Source organism: Podarcis vaucheri, assembly GCF_965113315.1.
Source record: "Podarcis vaucheri genome assembly, chromosome: 3".
NCBI classification, from domain to species: domain Eukaryota; kingdom Metazoa; phylum Chordata; class Lepidosauria; order Squamata; family Lacertidae; genus Podarcis; species Podarcis vaucheri.
In genome coordinates, this window is record NC_138761.1 from 61,235,820 (window position 1) to 61,261,349 (window position 25,530).

The 25,530-nt window shown below is 42.6% G+C and overlaps 1 protein-coding gene across 5 annotated transcripts in view; it reads right to left on the reverse strand.

Moving 5' to 3' along the window:
* The window catches only part of UTRN (utrophin), a gene marked incomplete at its 3' end in the record, with an annotated part of 322,774 nt that overhangs the window by 92,124 nt on the left and 205,120 nt on the right, over positions 1–25,530 (reverse strand). For all 5 annotated transcript variants that reach the window (XM_082215859.1, XM_082215861.1, XM_082215860.1 and 2 more), the window contains 2 exons: positions 20,461–20,633; positions 9,792–9,948 (listed from right to left, as the gene is read on the reverse strand). In XM_082215859.1, the coding sequence (XP_082071985.1) occupies positions 9,792–9,948; positions 20,461–20,633 (330 nt within the window). The remainder of the gene's footprint in view (positions 1–9,791; positions 9,949–20,460; positions 20,634–25,530) is intronic.

Genomic DNA, 25,530 nt, shown 5'->3' on the forward strand with positions numbered 1-25,530 from the left:
GTTCTGGCTTCAGCGAAAGCAACGTGAAGTCTCTTCAGCGCAGCAGGAAGAACACTCCCACTGCGCAGAAGAGGCTTTGCGCGGCTATCCCTGAAGCCAGAACAACAAGAGGGATTGCTCTTCAATTCAGAATATTTTTTTTTCTTGTTTTCCTCCTCTAAAAACTAAGCGCATCTTATGGTCGGGTGCGTCTTATAGAACAAAAAATACGGTAATCACATAAAGCTTGTGGCATACAGCTTATGCACAGGCTCTGTCAAGAAGACCTAATCAATGTGTGGAGTTTAGGGGTGGGATCACACTTCTCCCTCTTCACATAGAATGGTACTAGTCCTACTTAGAGCAGACCCATTAAAGCTAATGACAATGACTAACTAGGTTCATGAATTTTAATGGTCTACATTGAGTAGGGTTTAGGCGAATAAGAGCCCCTATCAATCCTGTTGTACCCAGTTTTTCAAACAAGGCTTATCTACAGTAGAGAAGCACAGAGAAAACGAGTGATACGTAGAAATTGTTAACCAATCTTGATTGTGTGAGATTTAAACATTTTGCCCGACCCCCCTTTTTTTTTACTCTGACAGTATACTGATCTGCATATTGCAGAGTTGTACAAACAGAAAGAGATTGTCATGGGGCATCACAGAGTACAGATCTCCCTTCCACCATTAGCACTGAATCTGCACATGACAACACATCCAACTGTTGCCTGCAATGGGAGCCTCCCACAGGAAAATCCAGACTGACTGCATTCGTTTTGAGGGCAGCACTGGCTGGCACTACCCACAAGCTCTGTGTAGAGCTCTACACACATAAAGGTTTAGGGCTGGGCCAGCAGATGCAATCTCTCCCATCCTTCCATGTTCTGACCAAATACTTGGACGAGATGGTGAGAAAAGGGCATGGTGGAGAACCACCTCCAGATGCTTTGAATTCCAAGTCCCAGCCAGCATGGCCAGTGGGCAGGGATTATGGGAGCTTTAGTCAACATCAAGAGGGTTACAGGTTTCCCAACCTCTGGCGGAGAGTTTCAGCCTTATTCTCCATGCATATTAACTCCATGTTGCTTGTCAAAGCAGCTAAGGAACATTTTATGAAAATATAGCTCTAAATTATCAGGTGCTTTGCTATGCCATCTTCTAATCTTCACAACTTGCAACATTATTTTATATGGAATTTTTCTAGCAGCAGTTTGTTAGAATAAAAGCAACGGAAAAGGCCAGACAGTCAAAAGCATCAGCAATTGGTTGCTATGTTTGATAGCCATTTTTTGCTTTCTTTTTTTCCGGAAGGCATATAAGTAGATCAATGTATACAAATTAGCTTAGTGAGGATTTGAAGAAAGGTCTCTATTTGTGCTAGTACTCAGTAATTAACATTAACTGTTGCTTTCAGCACAACACAATGGTTTTCAATTGACAATATATGGGAAAGCATTTAATAATAGCAACGGATACGATAATGGCTCGATTGCATTGAATGAATGCAAATTAGATGACTGCTTAGAAAACTAACTTCCATTAAGTGAGTTGAGAACCAGCAGATCTGACTATACAGGTGTATGTTTCCCAAAGAACTATAGGGAGGAATTCAACATAGTGCTAAAGAGATCACTCTGACAGTGCAAGTGGAAGAGAAACCAGTTATCCCCCCAAAAATGGAAGATGGTCTGCAGAAGGGAAGAGTACACAAGGCACTGCAACCCTGCCTCCCACAATGACCCACCTATCAAGAAATGCATTGCTGAACTGTATTGGTGATTGTTTTATAATTATACTGGATTTTAGTTTATGGTTTTGTTTTCAATGTCAGGTTTTCAATGTTGCTAGCCACCCTGGGAAAGGGAAGAATACAGGTAATAAAACAATAATTTGTTCCACAGCTGCCCTCCCTTCTCTTTCCCTCAGTGCCTGTGATTTCGCTCATTCAGCATGTTTCATTTTTCTCCTCACCTTCCATAATTAAACCCATCCCTGTTCAATCCCTTTACCTACCCTGCTTATACTGTAATTTCCATTTTCTTTCCCCCACCTGCCCTGCTTTAGGCTTTTACAGCATTTAATTATTATCCTCTGGGCCTTGGCTCTCAGTCTCACAGTTTTCCTTCTCAAATAAAGCGGCTTTCCTCCATGCTTAAAAACAATCCCAGTCATTTCATTCTGTCCTAGCAGCTTAGCCACAAGCACCTAACCTAGCACTTCAACACGTTTCCTCAACCCACATTCTGAGATCTCACTCTCTCACCAACCTCCCTCTATGCTCTATAAATCAACCAAATGCTTGCATTCTTGGCATCTTCCCCACCACCGCCTCCCTCTGCAAAAAAGATGCAGATAAATCATTTTGAAGAAGGAATAGAATAAAAAATATGGACCCCTTTCTGAAATCCATTCTTTTAGATTTTTTTTGCTCAAGTGATTCTGCAAAAGCTGCATCTTTGCAAAAATATGCAACTAGTAAAATGTTTTTTCTCCCTCCCCACGCTTTACGTTTCTTTAGAAAGGGGAGCCTTCTAGCATACAATAGAGGGTACATCAATACTTCATTCCCAGCAAAGAAGTAAGCAATTTTGATTCTACGGCTCTAGGAATAAATTTTCAGTCTCTGAGCCTGTGCATTCTCTGGACAGCTGAGTCAGAATAAGAATATTGCCAAGCTGACACCTCCTGTGAATCCTGCAGCTACAACTGCTGTCTATCTCTTGGCTTACACCAGGAATTTAGGTTCCTGTGATTCAAAGAAACCCTGCAAGTTTCTAGTCCTGATGGCTGAGAAGATAGAATTAGGTGTGAGTGGGGAAATCCTACTGAAATCTCAGAACTCAGGGGATCGGTTTGAGTAAGATGTCTAGTGTTTGGGGATGGAGGCTTCACTGGCCTGCATAGTTAATTGCTCCTTCTCAAATCTGTCACTCCCAAATTATTCAATACAGTTAAAATGTAGGTCGATTGTACAAAATAAGAAAAAAGTATGCAAATGTTCTTAATTTGCATAAATTACAAAGGAAAAAGAACTCAGTGTTTCTTAGTGTATAAATCAGATTGCCTTGATGCAGGGTTTTGTCTGTTTGTTTTGAGCTTGAATTTCACAAGGCCCTGGCATTAAGGAAGAGCTTTTAAAGAGAAGAAATCAATGAAACTCTAGAATGGTGTTCTGACAGGAAGAACCATGATGATGGAAATACAGGGCTGATACCTTATATGGAACTCTTGGGGGGTTTTTTGTTGAATGCAGGTGCTATTGCATGAGGGGGAGGCTTTCTTGCCAATCTCATTTAGAGATTTAGAGAAGGAACCACCCCTTTCCCATGGGGAAAGTGGGAAATGTACAATGACAGGGTCAGTTAAATCTCTATGATAGTTAGAACCACCCTACCCAGCAGTCCTCCATTAGAACGAAGAAAATAACAAAGCATGCTGTCCAGTCAATGCTGCCTGACTACAAAGCTGCTGGAGGCAAAGGGAAAATGGCAACCTGTTCTCTGGTCCAGCAGTTCCCAGACTTCTCCCCGCCCTATTGGACCACTTGAAAAATGATGAGGATCTTGATGGACCACTTAATTTTTCTGCCTGTTGTGGCAATTTTAATGCATTATAATTTATACTGCATGGTTTTTAATTGTGCTTTGCTGACACACCACGGACCACTTGACTGAAGCTCATGGATCAGTTTGGAAACCTATGCTCTAGGCTAGATTATTGGGGGGGGGGTGGAATCAGTGTCAGCACAGGGAAATTACTCATCATGAAAAATGGAATAAGCTTTTAGAGAACTAAATCTCTTCTGGAGATGCCTAGCCTGACCCTTTTAAATTCCTCATTGTGTTCTGCATTGTTTCTGATTCTGGGAGCCATCTTCCACATTTTATGATTCAGAGGTGAAGTAGTATGGCAAATAGCTTCATGCTGTCTGTTAATGTTATGGATAGGTAAGAACATTATTTTTATTTACCCGCAGAGCTCATGTATTTGTGCAGATGCCTAAGAACAGACATAGGCAAACTCGGCCCACCAGGTGTTTTGGGACTACAACTCCCATCATCCCTAGCTAACAGGACCAGTGGTCAGGAATGATGGGAGTTGTGGTCCCAAAACATCTGATGGGCCAAGTTTGCCTATGCCTGCATAAGAACATTTACAGATGCGACTTTTTTTTTTTTTACTTTGCATACAGTCATAGCCCTCCTTGTGCTTTATTTATACCAGTGCATGCATTTGTTGCCAAAAACCAACTCTAATAACAGGGAACAGAAAAATGGCTTATTACTAAAATTGTGCATTGCAATCACAGGCTCAGGACTGTGCCCATCATGGAATAAATCTGTTAACAACTAAGTACAGAAAAGTGATAAAACACCAGGAGGTCAGAACATTTTGGAAGTACATGCATTTATTAATGGCTACTATTTGTTTCAGTGTCACTATTTCTTTATAGCCCTTGTGTCTATTAGACCCTCTCTGTATAAACTTCTTTACACAAAACATAACTGCTGATAATACAACCTCAAGCAAATTAAGAAAATTAATATATATATATATTCTAGCACTCAAGCACATTCTGGTAGCACACAAATGAATCAGGCAAACAAATTTTAAAATTACACCATACTTATTTGCATAGTGTTTTTGAAGCAATGCACTAGGGAAAGTGAACAGAAGGAGAGAGCCATTAAATGAGCAACATTAAACAAAAAAGTGTCATAACTTATTTTGAAGTGAGAACAGCGTATTAAAACTATAAGAAGTTAGCAGAGAGATAACATGAAGCAATGGTACTAAATAAGAAGAGATTGGACTAAGGGGAGTATGTATGAGAGTTTATGAAGTACTGAGAATGGACAGAGATTGGATTTTAATTGTTGTCAAGTGGATGAAATAAAGCAAAACTGATTTCCATCAGTGCCACTAGGTAGGAGGCTACGTGATCATGCAATATTGCAGGAAGTCCCATTTTCGAAACTCACAACAGGGCTGAAATAGTGTTCTGGTGACAGACAACTGATTATCCCTCTTTTCCTGCATCCCTGTCCCTTTATCTCTCTCATTGCACAGCATGACCGTAAACAGAAGAGAATATTTGTTTTTCTAAGAATTTGTTGGATTGATTCATTTTCCACCTGCATTAATAATGCTTGCTTGGACAGTGAACATTTCCATAGCAGTAGCATTCTAAGCAAATAAACAAAGCTTCTCATTTTAGTGATAAAGATAGGAAGAGTTGCTCTTTGAACATTAACACTTGTTGCACAAACCATTATGGCCATGACAAAAGCAACACAATGCACAGAAGCAGAGGTGGCTTGTCTGTGGTCCTTAGATGATGCTGGACTCCAGCTGACTTAATGGTTAGGGATAATGGAAGGGATAATGTCAGGGAACTGCCATCGGAAAAGGGGAGGGAGGCAGGGGGATACAGGGAGCCTCCTATGCTTCTGAGGAGCAGCCCCTCTTTGAGTGGTGGGGAAAGCCACACCTCCAGTGGAGCAGAGGGGGAAGGGGGCAGCCAAGCGAGGGAAGGGCTCAAAGATGCTACTGAGAGCCCAAGCGCCTCACCTAGCCCGGCTGGCCAGGAGGCAGACATGAAGTTTCCGTCGCCCAACTTGCGCAGAGTGGTGAAACATAAGGAGGGGAGGCAGAGATTTGGGGTGTCTAAGTTCTTATGTTGGGGGAGAAACTGGAAGGAGCCACTCCCGGAATCTGCAAGTGACTAAGACGGACATGAACTTTGTGGTTCTGCACTGTAAATAGTTTGCACCAATAAAACCTGTAAGAGCCAGGTCGGAGTCCTGCCTGGTTACTCACAAGCAACCACCACACAGCATCTGACAGATAAGAACATCTGGAGAGCCACAGGTTAGTTAACCCTTCAAAATAGCCTACTTACAAAAAAACCCACCTAATTTAAAAAATACTAAATTAAAAAAAGGAACAGCTCAATGGATCACCAATAAAAAATAATCCTGTGTGCACATTTTTTTATTATATCGATTACCAATCTCTCTCTCTCTCTCTCTCTCTCTCTCTCTCTCATAAAATAAATAGTTGGTGGATTTCAACTCTATACAGCTATTTGTTAAAGTCTTTAATAAAAAGGAAGTTTATAAAAAGAAAAAGGAGATAAGAGGAATACTCTTTGAACAGATTATTTCCCCATGATAACTTTTAAGTTGCCCTCATTTGATCTTAGCAACATTTTAAACTTGTAAGCTATTGCCTATACAGTGGTGCCCCGCAAGACGAATGCCTCGCAAGACGAAAAACTCGCTAGATGAAAGAGTTTTCCATTTTTTGAGTCGTTCCACAAGACGAATTTCCCTATGGGCTTGCTTTGCAAGACGAAACGTCTTGCGAGTTCTTGCGAGTTTGTTTCCTTTTTCTTAAAGCCGCTAAGCCACTAATAGCCGCTAAGCCGCTAATAGCCGCGCTTCGCAAGATGAAAAAACCGCAAGACGAAGAGACTCACGGAACGGATTCATTTTGTCTTGCGAGGCACCACTGTATTATAGCATTCCTCCCTAAACTGAGAACTGACCAAGAAAGAAAAACATGTTAGGGTGTGAAACCTAAGACGCTGGCAAGTTAGCAATGTCATGTGACTTTAAATAGTCAAGCTCGTTAAGTTGTTAAGTTGCTCATTATATAAAGAGTGTTTGTTTTCTGTGTGTGGGGGCGTGAAGCAAAAATGTCTGAAAGCTCCAGAGGTGTTTCTGTTATCTTTCTGCAATAAACCTGTCTTTGGAAAGACAGGCTTCCCTGTGTCGTTATTTCTTTGCTGCTGAGACTCTGAAGCTAGTACTGCAACAAGAATCTCTGCACTGGACTTAATTAATGCTCTGCAAAGAGAGCTGTTGCTGGTGGCGCAGCAGAAGCGTTTACTGGACCAGTACACAAACTCTCTTAAAACATCCCTTCCATGAAGCCCAGACGCAAAAATTAACACTTTTCTGGTATTGTGCAGGACCAGCACATGGTCCTATCCTCTCCGTACAAAATTGTGTAAGGCTGCAGCAATTTGCTTTTATTGTGAAATTCTGGGAAATTGTTATTTACTCAGATGGTGATGTTTTTGTTTTCTTTACAACCTTCCTTTGTATAGACAGGTGCATTAACTAGAGGGAACACAGATGACTGATGATGCAGAGAATCATTTAACAATGTCAGTCAATAATAATCATAGAAAGAGCAATCAACATGCTCCTACACAGCTCCCATTCATTTTTATGAAGTTTACATAGGGCAATGTCTTCCTGGTAGGTTGCATCAACAGACTAGATTCTTTTCTTGCTCTCCCTTTTTAATGTTTATATATTGATTTTCAAGAATTTCATTTATATAAAGAAACAAGAATTAACCTGGATAAGCAGACATTATAAAAGTTTCTTTAAGAATCCCACGTTTATCCTATTCAGTCAAAACTCCAGAACGCTATTTACCTGCTTAAATTTGTTTACACAGTGGCTAACAAAGAAGTAAAAAAATAATAGCAACAATACAACCATAAAACATACAGCATGCAAACTAACACAACAATCTGAAATAAGTCAACCACATTAGTAGTTTTTAAAGGCTGGAAAAACAAACTTTTTTGCCTGGCACCTAAATGATAGTAAGAAGGGGGGCTGGGGGGCGTCCCTGTAGAAGACATCCCAAAGCTTAGGACACTATCACTGAAAATGTTTGCTCTCCCATCAAATCTGCTTTCTGGACAATGCACAGATCAGAAACTATCATGGTAGACAAAGATCAATGTTTGTTTTTTAATTTAAAACCTTTTATTTCTGTTACGGAAAATCTGGGTGCGTATTTACCCTGCCACCCAGCCAGTCGGACCAAGTCCGTGGATTCTAGCGGAAGAAAAGGAAGCTCAGCCGGACGCAGGAGCAAAATGCGAAGATCCAAGTTTATTGCGCAATAGGTTCAAAGCGAGATTGAACCCCGAGGATGGGGCGACATAGACTTTTAAAAGTTCCCTCCAAGTCCCATAACACAGTGCGCGAAACGTCATGAATACATTATGGGAAGGTTGGGTTTCATGGGTTACATCATGAATACGTTACACACGTCATGAATATCTCAGAGAAAGGTGGGGTTACACTAATTTACATTTGAGGGAAGGGAGGGGGAATATGCAGAGCGAGGGTCATACACAAATATACATTTCATGAGTACCGGTGGCGGTGGGACAATGGGTTACTGATATGCACCGTCTGCCACCTGGTATTGCCTGGAGGAAGGGCTGGGCAGAACGATCTGATGGGATTAAAGAGTTCCTGTGTACGTGACTTGCCGTCTCGGGGATTATGGAGTCGGGCAGCATCATGGAGTCCTGGGGAAACTGAGTCAAATGACACCAAGAGCGAGAAAATTGGAGCTGTGGTTGATTTTATATGAATTTTGAAAGGTTCTGATAACTTTCAACCTGTTCCGTAGCCTAGATCAAAAGCGGAAGCAGAATGTATCCATTCTTGTAGAAATGGATACATTGTAACAAGGGTTTGACAGTTTTACGAGGTCGGGAGTTTCGGTTCTATTGTTCTCGCCGTGGGGGGCCGTCAGCAGCTCGTCAGGAGGTTAAATGAGGCGTGCAAGAGCTCCCTGAGCTAGCTTCTGCAGGACGAATGCATGGCTGTGATTGGCCAAAGCGCGGCCATAGGAATAAGCGGAGAAGAGAAACACTCGGTCTACTCATTCTAAGTATGGAGCGCAGATAGGCATAGGAAAGGATAGGGAATATATATATATTCGAGCTTATTTCGCTCGGGAAAAGGTCTGGGAAAAGTGTGGTGCTTGTGCAACGGTGAAGGGGGTTCGAGGGTGGGTGTGTGATGGCACCCCTGAGGTCATCGCCTCGGACAGCCAAAAGAAGGGGGGGAATAGGCACCCCCCCCTCAGTCCGTATCAATTTCATACTATTGCATTTTAAAGCCTTTGTTAGCATGAATACCAACATCTTAAATCCTAAAAATTCACAACTCTCTATCAAGCACACACACACTGAATGAAAGCCTGCTTTCGTATGTTTAATAAGATGTTGCTTGGTTCAGCCGTATGTTAGAAGCTTTGGCCAGTACTGTATATGTGGAGTGGCAGCCAGGACCTTCCAGAGGGATTTCCTGGATTATTCTCTCAGTCTGTTTTTATCTGTGTTCAAGTGTATGCAGTCAGTTATTGTTAGCCACAGTTCTACACGGACACAGTGTTTCCAGCTTCATCAGTGTGGCAATCCAATGGAAGTGTGGTGCCCTGCTAACGTTGATGGATGCTGCAGGGGAGCTAAAAGGTCATCCTTGCTGTGCTGTTGGTCAAGGAGGGCACAAGGGCGCTTGCACCTGAGGTCATCTGAAGAGGAGATTGCCTACCAGAGTCAGAAGGAGGTGCCATCCAAAGCCTGGAATGCCCTCCAGGAAACACTAGGGGAAAACACTGTTTTGCCCAACACTTGCCACTCTTGGTTTGGGGAAGTTTTTGTCACTTTGACTAAGATGATCCAGTGCACTTTAATCCAAGTATGGATGCAGACAGATGTATGTAAGTAAAAGAGACTATTGTGTCTCTGTGTGCCTGGCTGGACGAAATAATTCCCCATCCATAATTGAGCACAAGGTAAACTGTTGGTTTTGTACCAGAATTAGCTATGCCTTGCACTGTGGTTAGTAGTCAGCTATGCAGAAGACTAAATGGCGGGTAGAGATAATTCTTTCCCCACACTTGGTTCAGTTTTACAAAGGCACTGCAAATGAGCTGTGCATTTTAAAAAGTGTCGAATGGGCAGTAGAAAGACAAGCAACTCACTTTGCAGTGGTCGTGCTGTAACTGTAATGCTGGAACATCCCCACCAATAGGCATCTGCTTCTTTATCTCTTCATCTTTCAGGTTCAGCCATTTGATAAGCTCTTCCAGTGATGACAGCAACTTATTCCACTTCTCTGCACTTGCCTCTAAGTGAGCCCTGCAACGAGACACAGCAAACATTTTAACCTTTAGGCTACATTAAAATATTATAGGATATTTTCCTTAATGCAATCCAAATAACTGTTCAAATGATCTATTAGATATAACCATTTCAAAATGGCTTATACAAAAAAAGCAAGGGAATCTAGTCTGAAATGTGTGGCCCACAGATGTTGTAAAATACTCAAATGGTACCTAAATCATACATAATGATACCAAATGAGTATCCAAATGGGATGAAGGGAAATCCTCATTTTGTCTCAGACATTGTGCAAGTTAGGATTAGAATGAACTCCCTGCTTGTGATACTGTCAATATACAGTGACATGTTTGCAAATTATATTATACAAACAAATCACTGTGTTGTTGCTAGCTGCAGCACACATGAAGATTTCAAGACACCAGAAGATGGGGAATTTCACAGTTCAGGTACTGAGAGATAGGATATGGCAAAAAATGCTTGCTGAGAAACTGACATGTACTAAATGGATTAGTGGTTGTGCTAAACAAGATAATTAAACCAAATACAGTAACCTTTCTTATCATACGCAGCATAACCCAGAAGACACCTGTACAGTGGTACCTCGGGTTAAGAACGTAATTCGTTCAGGAGGTCTGTTCTTAAGTTGAAACTGTTCTTAACCTGAAGCACCACTTTAGCTAATGGGGCCTCCTGCTGCCGCCGCGCTGCTGGGGCACAATTTCTGTTCTCATCCTGAAGCAAAGTTCTTAACCCGAGGTAATATTTCTGGGTTAACGGAGTCTGTAACCTGAAGCGTATGTAACCTGAAGTGTATGTAACCTGAAGTGTATGTAACCCAAGGTACCACTGTATCTTACAACTCTCTGTGAAGAGAGGCGTTAACAAACTCTTTATTAAAATGACTAATAAAGGGTTATTGTGTGGGATTGTTTGACAAAACTATGGAAGACAGACCATTTATGCACTTCTGGTCTGAAGTTCAGTTCATGTCATGAGCCCCACAGCACTGTGGGGATCAGCCTTGGATTGGAAGGCTCTGAAGGACAGGAAGGGAGAAGAAACAGAGGGGAGGACTAAATTCTGGCAACGTGGGTTGGAGGAGGGGCTTTTTAGAAGGGGGAGCAGAGTTGCTGGCTCTCCCCTCTGACCTTCTTGTGCAGCAGAGAATGTCAGTGGAGGCTGGGGCAGGCTTTGATCAGCAGAGGCGGTAAGCTAAGCAGGAACCAGCAGCGACTGAACAGGAGCCCAGGCAGGAGGTTGCAGTGCTGTCACCTAGAACCAGGTGTGACCTGGTCCCACAAGGTGACAGAGTCTCACGAGTGAGGATGCCACACTTGGTTTTGAAAAGCTTGGCAAGAGGAGTAGGGAAACTTCGGGGGACTTCTTCGTTGCTTCTGTTTGGATAAAGCTCCTCTGTTGGCTAGCAAGGCCGATCTCACACCTTAATAACTGTTGATATATACTATTGTTGTACTGTGAGTTTTGGGTCTATGGACCGCCATAAAGCTGTGTTTCTGTTCAGTTCTGAACTTCTTGCCCTGTTCCTGGACTTCTGAATCGTGACTCCTGAGCACTGAGCCTGTACCGTTACATGCTGGAATAAAGAAAGTGCCTCTGTGTGTTTTGGGTGGGAGCCAGGTTAGTTTCATTTTAATGGTTCCAATGGAAAACATTACTAAAAATACATTTTGTAAGGAAAATCCCCATTCTCTATTTTAAAACTACAAATTATGCAATCTAGTAAATGTTCCAGAATATTATGCTTCAGTTTTAGCACCAAGTGCAGTGTACCAAGCTGTAGTCCTCAAACACACCAGTTTAAAATAGCTACATGTAAAACCCTTTCAGACTTCTTAGGGGCAAAAGTCCAGATTTCCATAAGACCTGTCTATGACAGGTTCATACCCAGAATGACAGGGGCAGTAAGGGGTTAAGGTTAACTAGCTGAGCATTGCTGGTACAGATTACTTACTGCATTTTTGCTGAATCAATGAACTGCTGCAGCATTGTGCTGTAATTCAGTTAATATGACATACCATTAGTGTAACTACTCTTGATAATGTCAGAACCTTTTATTTTTCTGAGTCCCTTGTCTACTTTAACCTATGGTAAGCAGAGAGTGTCCCAATACTCACAAGGAAATGGTTGTAATCTTCTCCTGTCTCTTACACTCTATCATCCTATCAGTGCACCTAATGCATTTTAGATTCTTAATAGCTTATCTGTGTTTTCTAGAATGATGGTAAAGTAGGACAGACCTCCACTTTAATTCTGTCCATTCAATGATCTTGACAAATCTTGAGACCATATAATTGCCTTACACTGATAAACAGTATGCCAGCTGAGCTATAGGATGGAACTAATAGTTCACAGTTTAATTTTCTGCTAGCTCAATATGCAATTCTTGTAGCAGAACACCAGCCTTTTTAAAGAAAAAAGAAAAAAAGAAAAAGATTAAATCTCTCCCTCCAAAAAAACCCGCATGCTTTCTTCGCTGATTCCAGTGATTAGTCATCCCTTATCTCATTCACTATTTCTTTCAAAGAGCTCTGAACACACATCTTCCTCTCTATTCATTAATCACAACCACCCCCATAGGAAAAGGTTGGAGTGGTCAGCTGACTACCAAGCCCTGACCACAGAAATATTGGGGGGAGGGGATGGGTACAGTACTTGCGTTTCAGATTCTAAATTGAAACACTGGGATTGGTTCTCTGCGGAATTGCATCACTCTATCCCTTTGCACTTCTGTGGAATAAATTCTATATAACCATTGGAAAATAAGAGTGAAAAATGTATGTGTCATAAGATGCAACAATGACCATATTGTGTGGGCATGGTCCATATCAAGGATTAGTCTAGCTAATCCTTTCTATTAGCCTCAAAAATCAAATTCTTTGCAGCAAGCTTCCAACCTTCCAGAACACTGACTGACACAGGCTGTCAGCATTTGTGGTTACCTCAAAGCCCTTTGCATTTATTCTACACCTCATTTGTTTAGTAATCCCCTAGCTTATTCTCTCGACTTTTGAACCCAGTTTTGACTGCCGCTGTGGTAAAGTGACCAGTGTGTCAGACTAAGGAGATCTGGGTTCCAATTCTCACTCTGTCCTGAGGATCATTGGGTGACCTTCAGCTAGTCAGTATCTCTGAGTCGATAACTCACCACACAGGGATGATGTGGAATGAGCAGTGTATAATGCCTTGAGTGCTGGGGGGGGGGGCAGTGGAGTATACGTGGAAAAAAATATGCACTGGTGGTCTTCATTGCACAGCTATATGTCTTGTATGTACTACAAACTGTGCATTCAGTGAGGAATCTCATCCCGATTGAGATTAGAAAAAAAGAACTACTTGCACCTGATACAGCCTTTCTTATTTCAGCAGGCATTTTAAGGTAGCGTTTGATTTTATGAAATTTTTTATTGCTCTTCTTCTTTCTATGGTTTTTATTTAATTGTCATTTTTATTTAATAATTAAGTGGTATATCTATATCTATATTAAATAATAATAAAGGCTAATTTGCTAGCTTTTCTCTGATTTGGCAGTTCCTGAGCCTTGACTGGGAAGCTATTTATTCTCCAGAGGAGTACAGTGGTACCTTGGTTTAAGAACAGCTTAGTTTATGAACAACTTGGATTAAGAACGCTGCAAACCCGGAAGTAGGTGTTTTGGTTTGTGAACTTTGCCTTGGAATAAGAACATGTTTTGCTTCCTGTTGAGTGTGTTCCATTTGTAAATTGAGTCCCCCACTGCTATGGGAAAGAACGTCTTGGTTTAAGAACGGATTTCTGGAACGGATTAAGTTTGTAAACCAAGGTACCACTGTACTGTAATTGGATCATTCACTGTACCAGTCCTGTTTGGAATCAGTCTTGGGAAATTTCCTGGACCCAAAGGATGGGCTTACAATACTAGCTACTATTTTATTTATTTTACTGTGTTATCAACTTGATGTGAAATATGCTCCTATACATGAGCATAGTGGCCTTTGGCAAGCCTTATCTCTTGGGCTTTCCCCCCTCTCTCTTCTTTTTGTTTAATTCAGAAAGGGTACATAAAACATACGAACTGGAAAGTAATCCATGATAGGATTAGATAGGAAATTGGTAAATCTAGCAGAACATGTGTTTCTAAGCAAGCAAGCATATGTTTCTGAATGAGGGAAAATGTTATACAAGTTCCTCCTAATCCCAGTTTAGGTTTCAAACACTTGTTAAACATAAAAGTATAAACACATTTGAATGCTTATTGGAATTGTGGTTCCAGACCCTCCCATCCTTATTTTCTACTTTTACTCAAAACAGTTCTAAAATTAGGGCCAGATGTAGCTGTACTGATTGTGAACACACACACCAGAAGGCTTCTTTGTTCAAAATAATTGAGGACTGAAGTGCTGTCACTGTTTGTAAAGCTTTGAACTACTTGCCTAAAAAATAGATGGATATTTGTTGAAGTTGATGGCAACTTTGTAATAATAAAACAAACATCAATAAAGATCAGTAAAACACAATGCTATCAAATCGAAAAACAAACATCCATTTGGCAGGGATCCATATAAGAACTAACAAAATCTTTCCTAAATTTGTCTGAGAGCTTTTCTGACCTGAATTAAAATGAGTTATACTCCAACACTGTGCTTCCAAACTCCACAGTGGCCTTTTGTCCAGACTTTCTAAATTTTGTCATATTTTCTAGCTACGATGTATTTTATAATTATTATGTCACCTATTTATCCTCCTACAAGTCTTGAGGCTGAGACAGTAACTCCCTCAAGCTACCTAGTGGTTACATACTTCTACATGCACAGCTGCATATATACATAAATATTGCCATAAGCACCATCTTAGGGGGGCAAGGGCCCCCCAAAAATTCAAACAGGGAGCTGCCCCCCCAAGTCTGCAGCAGTTGTGCATGCGCACCATGCAACATGCTCACCTTAATCTTGCTGCCTGCATCACTCACGCACATTGCCAGCCCCCTCAATTGTGGGGGGAAGGTGGCGCACTTGAATATCACATGTGTGTACAAACATTGCACTTTTGTATTGTGCCTACCTTTCTCTATTGTTAGCATGTTTCAGCAGCACTGATTAAAGGAGAGTATGTGTGGCCCACACACTCTCACTCTCTTAAGAACAGTACCATAGGTTGCCAAGGTAAAATATCACTTAAAGCAATTACAGAAGAAAATATAAAGCTGTGGATCATAAGAGAATTTAACTTAAGGAAGGAAAGTTTCAGATCTCCTCCTCCTTCCCTACAGCCACCTTATTTTTGGATTTGCTGTGTTGGCTCTTCAGAGGGTCAGATAGTCCTCCTGAACATGGGAATGGGAGGGTACACTGAGGGGGGCGGGCGGGATGAAGAAGAGATGAGTTTATTTTCTTCTGTCAACTTATTTTAGAATCCAAGTCTGTCTGGAGCAATTCCCCCTTTCCCCACCAGGCAATGTTTCATAACTCCGCCATTACTCAGCACATCCATAGAAGCAGAACCATCTGTATAGGGTGATAAATAAATGAACTGAATTTATCCTTAGAGAGAGAGTCTTGTCAGCCTGTTTTCTCCACAATAGCCAGACTCTTATTAGGTTTGGCTCACAGAAGGAGCACCGCTTCTTCTAGAACAGCTGAACCTTAAAAAACATAACTAATTAGCTCTTTTCAGGAATTTTGTTCTGAACATGTGAAGAAGCTGTCCAGAATGCGCCATTTGGGAAGATGTACTCCCTAGACATTGACATACATTTAGCAATATATGCTCTTTTACTTATGGGTCTTAGTGCTGAAGAACCAAACCTAGTCTTTCACATGGTCTACATTAGCTGGACTTTTTAATAATAATATTTAAGGAGTGACAGGGGTCTGTTCAACCTGGCATGTCTCCACGCCAAGACAAAAGTGTGGTGGGTTGTTATCTGAGCGTTGTTGCTTGCAGATGATGCAGCCTTGACAGCGCAGTCTGAGGAAACTCTACAGACCGTCATCAACTGTTTTGCTCAAGCCTGCAAGGAGATCTGCCTTATGATTAGCCTGATGAAGACCAACATCCTGAGTCAGGACATTGCCAGCAGTCTACACATCAGCATTGCTGATCACACACTTGAGGGAGTAATGATTTTGTCTACCTGAGTTCCACCATAACCAGCAACCTGGCCATCGATGCTGAGCTGAACAAGTGTATTGGCAAGGCAGTTACAGCAATGGTTTGCCTCTCTAAAAGGGTACAGGAGAATGTGATGCTGATGTCCAAGGTCAAGATGAAGGTCAAGATGAAGGTTAAGCACACTGCTTTTGGAAGTGAGTTGTGAGCAACATACAACTGCCAGGAGTGATGCCTTAATGCTTTCCACATGCATTGCATTAGGAATGTTTTTGGCAGGAGAAAGTCTCAAACAAAGCTGTATTTTCCGAAGCTCACATCCCCAATACACTCACACTCCTGTTTCAATGATGTCTACACTGGCTTGGTCATGTACACAGAGTGGAAGTCAGCAGGATCTCCAAGGATGTGCTCTACAAGGAGCTGGCTTCAAGTACCAGGCCCATTGGCAGACCAACTCTGCATTGCAAATATGTCTGCAAACGAGGCATGAAGACTGGCAACATCAACACCACCATGTGGGAATCCCTTGCAGATGACCACAGTGCCTGGATTCAGAGAATCTGGTTGTGTATCCACAACAGTGACCAGAGAAGGAATGACCACTTGCAGAAGCAAAACTGGATACCTTTCATCTGCCCCAGCTGCAACAAAATATGTCTCTCCCACATTGGTCTCTACAGCCACAGTAGGTGCTGCAACTCTCCAACAGTTTGGCTTTGCCCCCAAAGGCACACTCCTCTGTTGTCTTCCAAGACATACAGATGCCCACAACAATATAGCAGGATGACAAAGTATTTCAACAACAACAAAAACTTGTATTCAGCAGATTTCTGCCTTGTAAAAAAGACACAGGAAAGAAAATCATTCATGACACTAGACTGGATCCAGTAGAAGGTTGTTCTCCACTGCAACCTCTTATGCCCCAATGGATTGGGGAAACCAGAAGGTTTGTCCCTTGGAATGGAGGTTTGTGATTAGAGGGGGAAATCTCCCCAAATCAGGAAGAGTAACTTGCATGAGCTGACACAGCATACCTGCTTCCCACTGTGTTCTGGTAAATCAGAAATACCTGGACACTGATAAAAATCTATAAATCAGTTCCTTTGTGCACCATTGGTGCAACAGCTCCTAGGAGGGGTGACAGAGACATGGCTAAGTTTGTAACAAGAACTTCAGTAAAAAATGGTTAAAAATAAGTTGTCAATTCCCCTGCCAAGAGACTGACAAAAGCAATGTTTTGATTTATTTGAACTTTCTTCAAAAGGAGAACAATAGCTAGTAATAGTTTTTTCTTTGTTTGGAATATGAGGCACCTGTTCCTTTTGTTGTTTTTATTCTGATGGCAAGCCAAATACTGCAGTAAGAATCATATCCCCAGACTCAAATAAAGTACATTCCAATTTTCCTACAAGAATTACCACAGCACCCCTTTAGTCATTTAGCCACATGCAAAAGCTTTCTGTCCCTACCCACTTTAGTCTATGATTTAACAGGGATTCAAAAGCAAACGTTATTCTCACACCAACAGTCCCCTGCTTAGAAGTAGTGTCCAAATCAGCCCTAAATTGCAGCTCTGCTTGAATAGGCAAATAGAAGAGAGTCTGCAGATGAAAGAGATGCAACTTGTTCTCTGAGCCTCAGAGACCAGCTTTAGCCAGCTGCCATAGGTATTTGCAATATAAGAACTGCCGGCTCAATGCCTCTTGCTGGGAAAGCATTCTTGATCCTTGGAAATATATTTTTCAGCACTCTTCTGGGACCTGTCTAGCAACACTTATCTGTGGCTAGTTCTGCCTTTTAAATCTACAGCACTTTTAGTGTTCACCAGAAAGGGAGAAAACTGCCAAGAATGAACTTCAATCCTGTGCAAAATGCAACACTCTTATTTGAGTCCACTTCAGCTCTGCGCTGAGGGTTTAAGTGGCTCATGAAGCCTTCTGCTAGCATGCCATGGAGGGTGAAATTACAACTCAGTGGCTCCTTTTCAATCAGGACTGAAGAAGCTGTACACGACCAGAAATTTAATTTTATCAAACATGGAGTGGCAGCCTGAACTGTCACCAAAAAGGCAGAAAAATCAGAACAGGAACTGTAATCTCCATCTGCGTGTGATTTGCTGTGGGCCTATGCTATATTTTAGTAGCAACTCGTATTCAGAACCTATGAGGGTTCTGAATGAGGGGGGAAATGTACAAAGAAAAGAAAAGAAAAGAAAAGAAAAGAAAAGAAAAGACAGGTTGAAAGGGGCATAGGCAGGTTAAACGGCTATTCAGAAGAAGAGAACGGAAGAACCAACATTCAAATATCTTCATAAGAAAACAAAAGGGAAGAGACCAAAAACAAATCAATCCTAACAACTGACCACAAAACTTTAAAGAATCATATTAAATGTTGCATAGCCACAAAAAGACACCACTGATATATTAGTGGGTTGTTGTTTTTTTGTTAATTTGGCAAACTGGGTTGAAGGACAAGCATTGTTTTAAATGTATTATACGAGCACTGTGTTTACTTTAACCTGGGGTGGATTGTGGGGTTATTGCTTGGTTTGTTAATATGTTATGCGTTTTGTGTTTTTATATTGTAGACTGCCCTGTGATCCTTGGATGAATGGTGGTATAGCTCAACCCCCACATTGCAGACCACATACTACAGAAGCAAGCAGTTACACTGCAGGAGGTAGTTACATCCAACTATGAACAAGTTTTTAAATACAAAGTAAAATCTACTTTACAGAGTAAATGATTACTTGTGTATTGTTTTTGATGATTTAGTGTTTGCAGTTAACCCCCTCTGATTATGCTTCTAGATTTTTCCCTTACAGCTGATATATGTCATCTGAACATCATGTTCCATGCATATACACAAATTAAATTAATTGTAAAACTGTTTTAAGTATGATTCTTACACACCATTCATAATAACAACCACTACTCATCCTTAGACTCTCACCCTGGAATTAATGACTGGCTGAAGTAAATGACTTGAGGGCAGCTTGGGCCATTAATTTCTCCCAAATGATCATTAATCCCCAAGAAATACCATGCTGCTCAATTGTTACTGCTGGAACGCCGCAGCTGTTGATTAAAGTATTACCATAAATGTCTTCTCATCTCTTTCTTGATGATTTGTGAGGGACGCTTATAAGAGTCAAGATATTAAGGGTACTTGTTCCAACTATCGGCAACGCAAGCTGACAGACACTGACCTCCCAAGCTTCCCTGAAAACGTAAAACTGAATGGAATTTTGATGTGAAGTAATCTAAGGAAGGATTCAACCAAGTTGCCATGTGCACAGAATGAGGCTTTCCTCTCTCTCCTTCCCCTATCACCATGTCCCTTAAATCTGCTTTGGATAATTGAGGAAATCCCAAGAACAGGTTTAGGGAGTGTTCCAATTTTCAAACTGGCAGGGAACGACAGTCAGCAGCTCAGACACAATGTTATGTGGTCACACAGTTAGTAAGGGACCAGGCTTTTTATCCCCGATCCCATGTCCTCAACATAGCAATGCTACATCTGGGCCACTGGCAAGGGAATAAAAAGTGGGTTGCCTGGCATGTCTCTCAACATCAGGCTGCCTGCACAGGGGGGGTCCTTACTGCCTAGTGGTGAAAAGTGCAGAAAGAGACTTCAACAAATTAGCAAACCACCATTTTAATCTATTCCTCCCATGCTCACCACATGTCAGGGGTACTCGAGATATGGCTAGCACACTATTCCTGCCAGGCAGCAAGGATTTCCTCACCCACACATTCTAGTTCTCCAGAAGGTGTAAACAGCACCTGCTGGTTCCCCTGGGCCCTGGCATTTGCCTGAGGGTGTGTGTTTTTTTAGTTTAGAGAAGAGGCAAGTAAGAGGTAACATGATAGAGATGTATGGTGTGCAGAAAGCATACAGAGAAAAGTTTTCCTCCCTTTCTCGCAGCACTAGGGGATGTCCAATGAAGCTGAATGTTGGAAGATTAAGGATACACAAATGAAAGCACTTCAAGTTAAAGTGTGGAATTTGCACCCACAAGAGGTAGAGATGAGCACCAATTTGGAAGGCTTTAAAAAAGAATTACACAATTTCATCAAGGATGAGGCAATCAATGACAACTAGCCCTAACAGCTATAGTCTGCCTCCGCTGTTGGGAACCAAAATGCTTCTGAATATCAGGTGCTAGGAATCACAGGTGAGGACCCTGCTTGTGGGCTTCCCATGGGCACCTGGTAGGCCACTGTGAGAGGAAAACGTTGGACACGATGGCCCTGCACCTGATCCAGTAGGGCTCTTATGTTTATTTGGACATGCCGGTGCATGATAGGATGGCGCCAACATGAAATTGGTGCATTTTTAAGCTGTGTCCACAGTTGTACAAAAATGAATCACAGGAAGCAGCCCTGATTCAGATGTAACTTTCAAATCATATTTTACCTGATACTAGCAGACTTCGCTTTCAGGTCATTCCAGCGCTGGTTCATGTCATCAATGCGGTGTTGGAGTAGCGCAGCCTCATCAGTGTTCCCCAAGGCTTTTACCATCTTCTGCCTGTTTCCATCGATGCTTTTGAAGATGTCATTGTGGGCATCAATTTCAGCCTGGATGTCCTAGGAAACAAAAGAAAGAAAGAAAGAAAGAAAGAAAAGAAAGCCCACTTGTGTTAATACTGTACTCAGAAAGAGATAATGAACTATTCAGAATTCCCCTATCTCCCTATCAAAAACCAAGGTTACCACATAGGAATAATTTTTTTAGTGCTACTATTCAGATATTCATAAAAGATATCTCTAGCCTAATAGTATATGCTCTTGAAAAAATTGAAAGGAATAGAAGAAATATGCTGCTTCAAGAACGAACTGTTCAGATAAGTATCATAAGGCCGCATTCTGACAACTGTTGTCAATATCCCTAGCATGCACACAATTTTCCTATACACAATGAAGTACATAATTATGCCAGTATCGCTGTCAACGTTTACCTCAAGGAATGCTAAAGATTTCAAAATAAATTACTTACTTCATGTTAACACAAGCCATTTAAGACAGATCCAGATGGCAACGATTTCTTGCACAGTGTAGGCTGCTTTTAGGAGCACTTGAAGAGTCCCAATGAGAAAGCAATTTCTCCCCTACAACTCCCCCAGCCCTGCATCACCAGTAAACTAAAGCCAGGTAGCTAAACTCATTCCCATATGGAATAAGCAACTGAGAAGGGTTGAAATAACACATCCAGTATCCAAAGCATTAAGCCAACTAATCAAGGTCAAGAGTATAAAGTGCTAAGTAGAGTCCATCTTGAATTGAATAACTAATGACGATAGAATTTTACAGCTGTATGGAGAAGGGCTTTCTGTGCTGCTGCCTACATTTTGGAATGATCTCCCTGTTGAGAGCAGGTGGGCACTGAGATCTGGATGCTTCTCCTGAAAGCTAAAATCCTGCCTCTTTACATGAGCTTTTCTTGACGGTTAATACCAGTTCCTAGCTGCTGGAATTGATACTGAAGTTTTAGTGCTGCTTTTTAAATATAATATCGTTTTGTTATGTTTTGTTATATGTTGCTTGTTTTATTGTTTTTGAAATCACATTGGTATTTCTTTAAAATGATGATAATGATAATGATTCTTGATACAAGTCTTCAGAAGATTCCAAGACTCAGAAACTTACCTTTCTGAAGTTGCCGAATGCAAGGAGCAACATGAAGTTATGTCAGTGTGTTATGCCTTGTAGCAAGGAAGGGGAACCTACGGCCCTCCCATCAGCCATGGTTAGGGATGATAAGAGTTGTAGTCCAACCATATGCGGTGGGCCGCAAGTTTCTCCATCCCTACTGTAGACTTAATAAATATTTATAAGAAAGTCTAGCGATCTGGACAGGGATGTCCAATTGGCAGGCTGGAGGCAGAACACAAAGAAGTCTAGTGGTTCTTTCCCAAAACATTTTAAATTTCCCACAAGTCAATGTGCCTTCTCAGCTTTTACATGTCATATATTATATTCTATATAAACACATGCATGCAAATATGTGTGTGTGTGATGCCCCGGAATGTATTATTTATTAATGAACTAAGAAGATGTGCAGCCTGCCCTTCATTGGCGCCAGTACCAGGGTGGGGTACAACATAAAACAAATTATAAAAACTTCAGTAAAACAGAACAAAACAAAAAAACTCCCAAGAAATCAAGAAAAGAGGAGCTTCTATTTTTCAAAAGTAAAGCAAAAAGCACTGTGAAATGAACACCAACATGACTGCTTACTAACATCTGGGCAAGAATGTTTAAACATAGGGGGAAAGCCATGGGGCATACAGTATATCTCCATGGGATTAATCAGTGAAGATTATTACAGGAACCTTGTGATGCTACAAACATGATTTTCCTTTTGAGAGAATCAAATTCAACAAGCCTGGAATGCCATAAAGAGCTGATTCTTTCATATTCATTTCAGCATGTTCCATTCTCTCCCGAGTGAGCTTTTACACAGGTGCCCACGAGGGTAGCACAGCATCTAAAAATGGCCGTTATTCATACGACAGGCATTTAAGAATTCATTGACTGCTCCTGTTCATTTAGGGTATTGTGGAATGCATAATTATCCTCACCGGGAAAAGAAAACAGATGTATGGATGAAAATATGAAATCTCAGGGACACATTTGACGCTTCAACTAAGTTAGTGAAATAAAACTTGGAATTGTTTGTTTCTTCAGAGGGAGAAATGTTTTAGACACTCAGCAAGTACTTCCTTGTTTACAGTGCTCTCGACACATACATCTGTAGGAGTGGGGGACTCTTTCAGAGGAAGGATGGAGGTGGTGAGTGGAGCTAACCTGCATGGTCTCTGTGCGTTCTTACAATGACTAGAGGGGACTGTGAGTGAACTAGGTCAGGGGTCTGCAACCTTTAAGACAAAAAGAGCCACTTGGACCCGTTTCCGAAAAAACAACAACAACTGGGAGCCGCAAAAACATTGCAACATTTAAAACAAATATAACACTGCATATATTGTTTCTGGCCTTAATGCTATATATACAGGATCGTGCAGTCAGCTGTCAATCTCAAGAAAAAAGGACAAATTAATAGCTAATTAAAATATTTAATTTACAACCAGGTAACCAGGTTAATGGGACTTTTGCTCCTGAACCTCAGTGCTCAGTGTCTGCACATCAGGGCTGTAAGACGTCACCTTCATTTTCACACAGGCTTGCAAGCTGTCATCTGTGAGGCGTGATCGGTGTTTGTTTTTAATATAGTTCCTGTTGGAGAAGACCTGCTCACATACATATGTGGAAGAGACCACAAGGGCCATTGAGTCCAACCCCCTGCCAAGCAGGAAACACCATCAGAGCACTCCTGACATATGGTTGTCAAGCCTCTGCTTAAAGACCTCCAAAAAAGGAGACTCCACCACACTCCTTGGCAGCAATTCACCAAACTTTCACCTGCTTAAGTTTAAAAAGGGGCTTCAAGCAACTAAAAAGGGGCTTCAGGCAACTAATTCCACGTGGAATTCCACGCGACCGCGACTGCATAATCAATGCCACAAAATGCCAAAGAAAATTAACCAGGGCCCCAGTGAACCATAAATCATAATCAGTGCCTGATGTAAATAATAATTAATAATGAGGGCCCAATGTCATCCTCGTCATTATAAAAATAATCCCTCTCTTCGTGCCGCCCAGCCTCCCAAGAAAAAACCCCCACTTCAAACGGTCACAAAGCACAAATTCCCCACGACCGCGACTTGCTATGCCCAATAATCAATGCCTCAAAATGCCATAGAAAATTAATCAGGGCCCCAGTGTACCATAAATCATAATCAGTGCCTGATGTAAATAATAATTAATAATGAGGCATTCGCCATTATAAAAATACCGCATTTTTCGCCCCATAGGACGCTCCATCCCATAGGACGCACCTAGTTTTTTGGGGGGAAAATAAAGGGGAAAAATTTCCCTTTATTTCCCCCCAAAAAACAGGTCGGGGAAACCGAACCAGGTCGAGGAACAGCGGGATGGCGGCGCTGCGCCTCCCTGCTGTCCCCCGAGCTTGTGGGGCTGGCCGATGCCTGCGGGGCGGCAGGCTGCTATCCGCAGCGTGGGGAGCCTTGCCGGGAAGTCCGGCAAGGCTCCCCACGCTGCGGATGTCTGCCTGGCGAGGGGGGCGCTCTGCTTTAGGGCGCCCTGCCCGCCGGGCGGCAGGCTGCTCACCTCCGCCCCTCGCCTCCGCCCCTCGCCTCCTCCCCTCGCCTCCGCCCCTCGCCTCCGCCCCTCACCTCCTCCCCTCGCCTCCGCTTCTCGCCTCCTCCCCTCGCCTCCGCCCCTCGCCTCCTCCCCTCGCCTCCGCCCCTCGCCTCCGCCCCTCGCCTCCTCCCCTCGCCTCCGCCCCTCGCCTCCGCCCCTCGCCTCCGCCCCTCGCCTCCGCTTCTCGCCTCCTCCCCTCGCCTCCGCCCCTCGCCTCCTCCCCTCGCCTCCTCCCCTCGCCTCCGCTTCTCGCCTCCGCCCCTCGCCTCCGCCCCTCGCCTCCTCCCCTCGCCTCCGCTTCTCGCCTCCTCCCCTCGCCTCCGCCCCTCGCCTCCGCCCCTCGCCTCCTCCCCTCGCCTCCGCCCCTCGCCTCCGCCCCTCGCCTCCTCCCCTCGCCTCCGCCCCTCGCCTCCGCCCCTCGCCTCCGCCCCTCGCCTCCTCCCCTCGCCTCCGCTTCTCGCCTCCTCCCCTCGCCTCCGCCCCTCGCCTCCTCCCCTCGCCTCCGCCCCTCGCCTCCTCCCCTCGCCTCCGCTTCTCGCCTCCTCCCCTCGCCTCCGCCCCTCACCTCCTCCCCTCGCCACCGCCCCGGAGCCGCAGCAAAGGCTTTAAAGAGCCGCAGGTTGCCGACCCCCGAACTAGGTGATGTTTAATAGACCACTCTTGCAGTGGTTTTTGTGTTTCTTCATAACCATATGTAGCTTCTTTGTATTTATGTCCTTTTCAACCCCTTTCATCTCCCTAACATCTTGTGATATTTGAGAGTGATTTCTTCACATATATTCAGACTCGCAGATTGACTCCTCAAGTATCAGTAATATAAGTGCAGCTGACAGAAATGTTAATCACCTTGTCCCCACCAATTTGACCCTTTAAAACTGAGGTAGCAGAAGCAAACACTCCTCACCGCTGAACTTTTAAAACGTTCCACAGTGGAAATGAAATCACAGGGTTTTTCATTCTTCCAAGTTGCACTTTCTTTCATCACCCCTTGCCCACAATCTCTCTCCATTTACACAACTATGATGTAGTTTTGCTTCTCAATTGGTTGGTTATCTGGGGTAGATTCTGTTTATACATGTACTGTCTCTGAACTCAAATGCAGGGGACTAAATTAAAGAAAAACCCATTGTAATGCTATGAAAAGGTGTTGCTATAGCATTCTTTACATGGTTAGCACCACTATAATAGTATGTAACAGAAAAATACAAAAAGCTTGATCCTGAAAACAGCAATGAGGGGAATCATTCAGCAATGATTCAACATC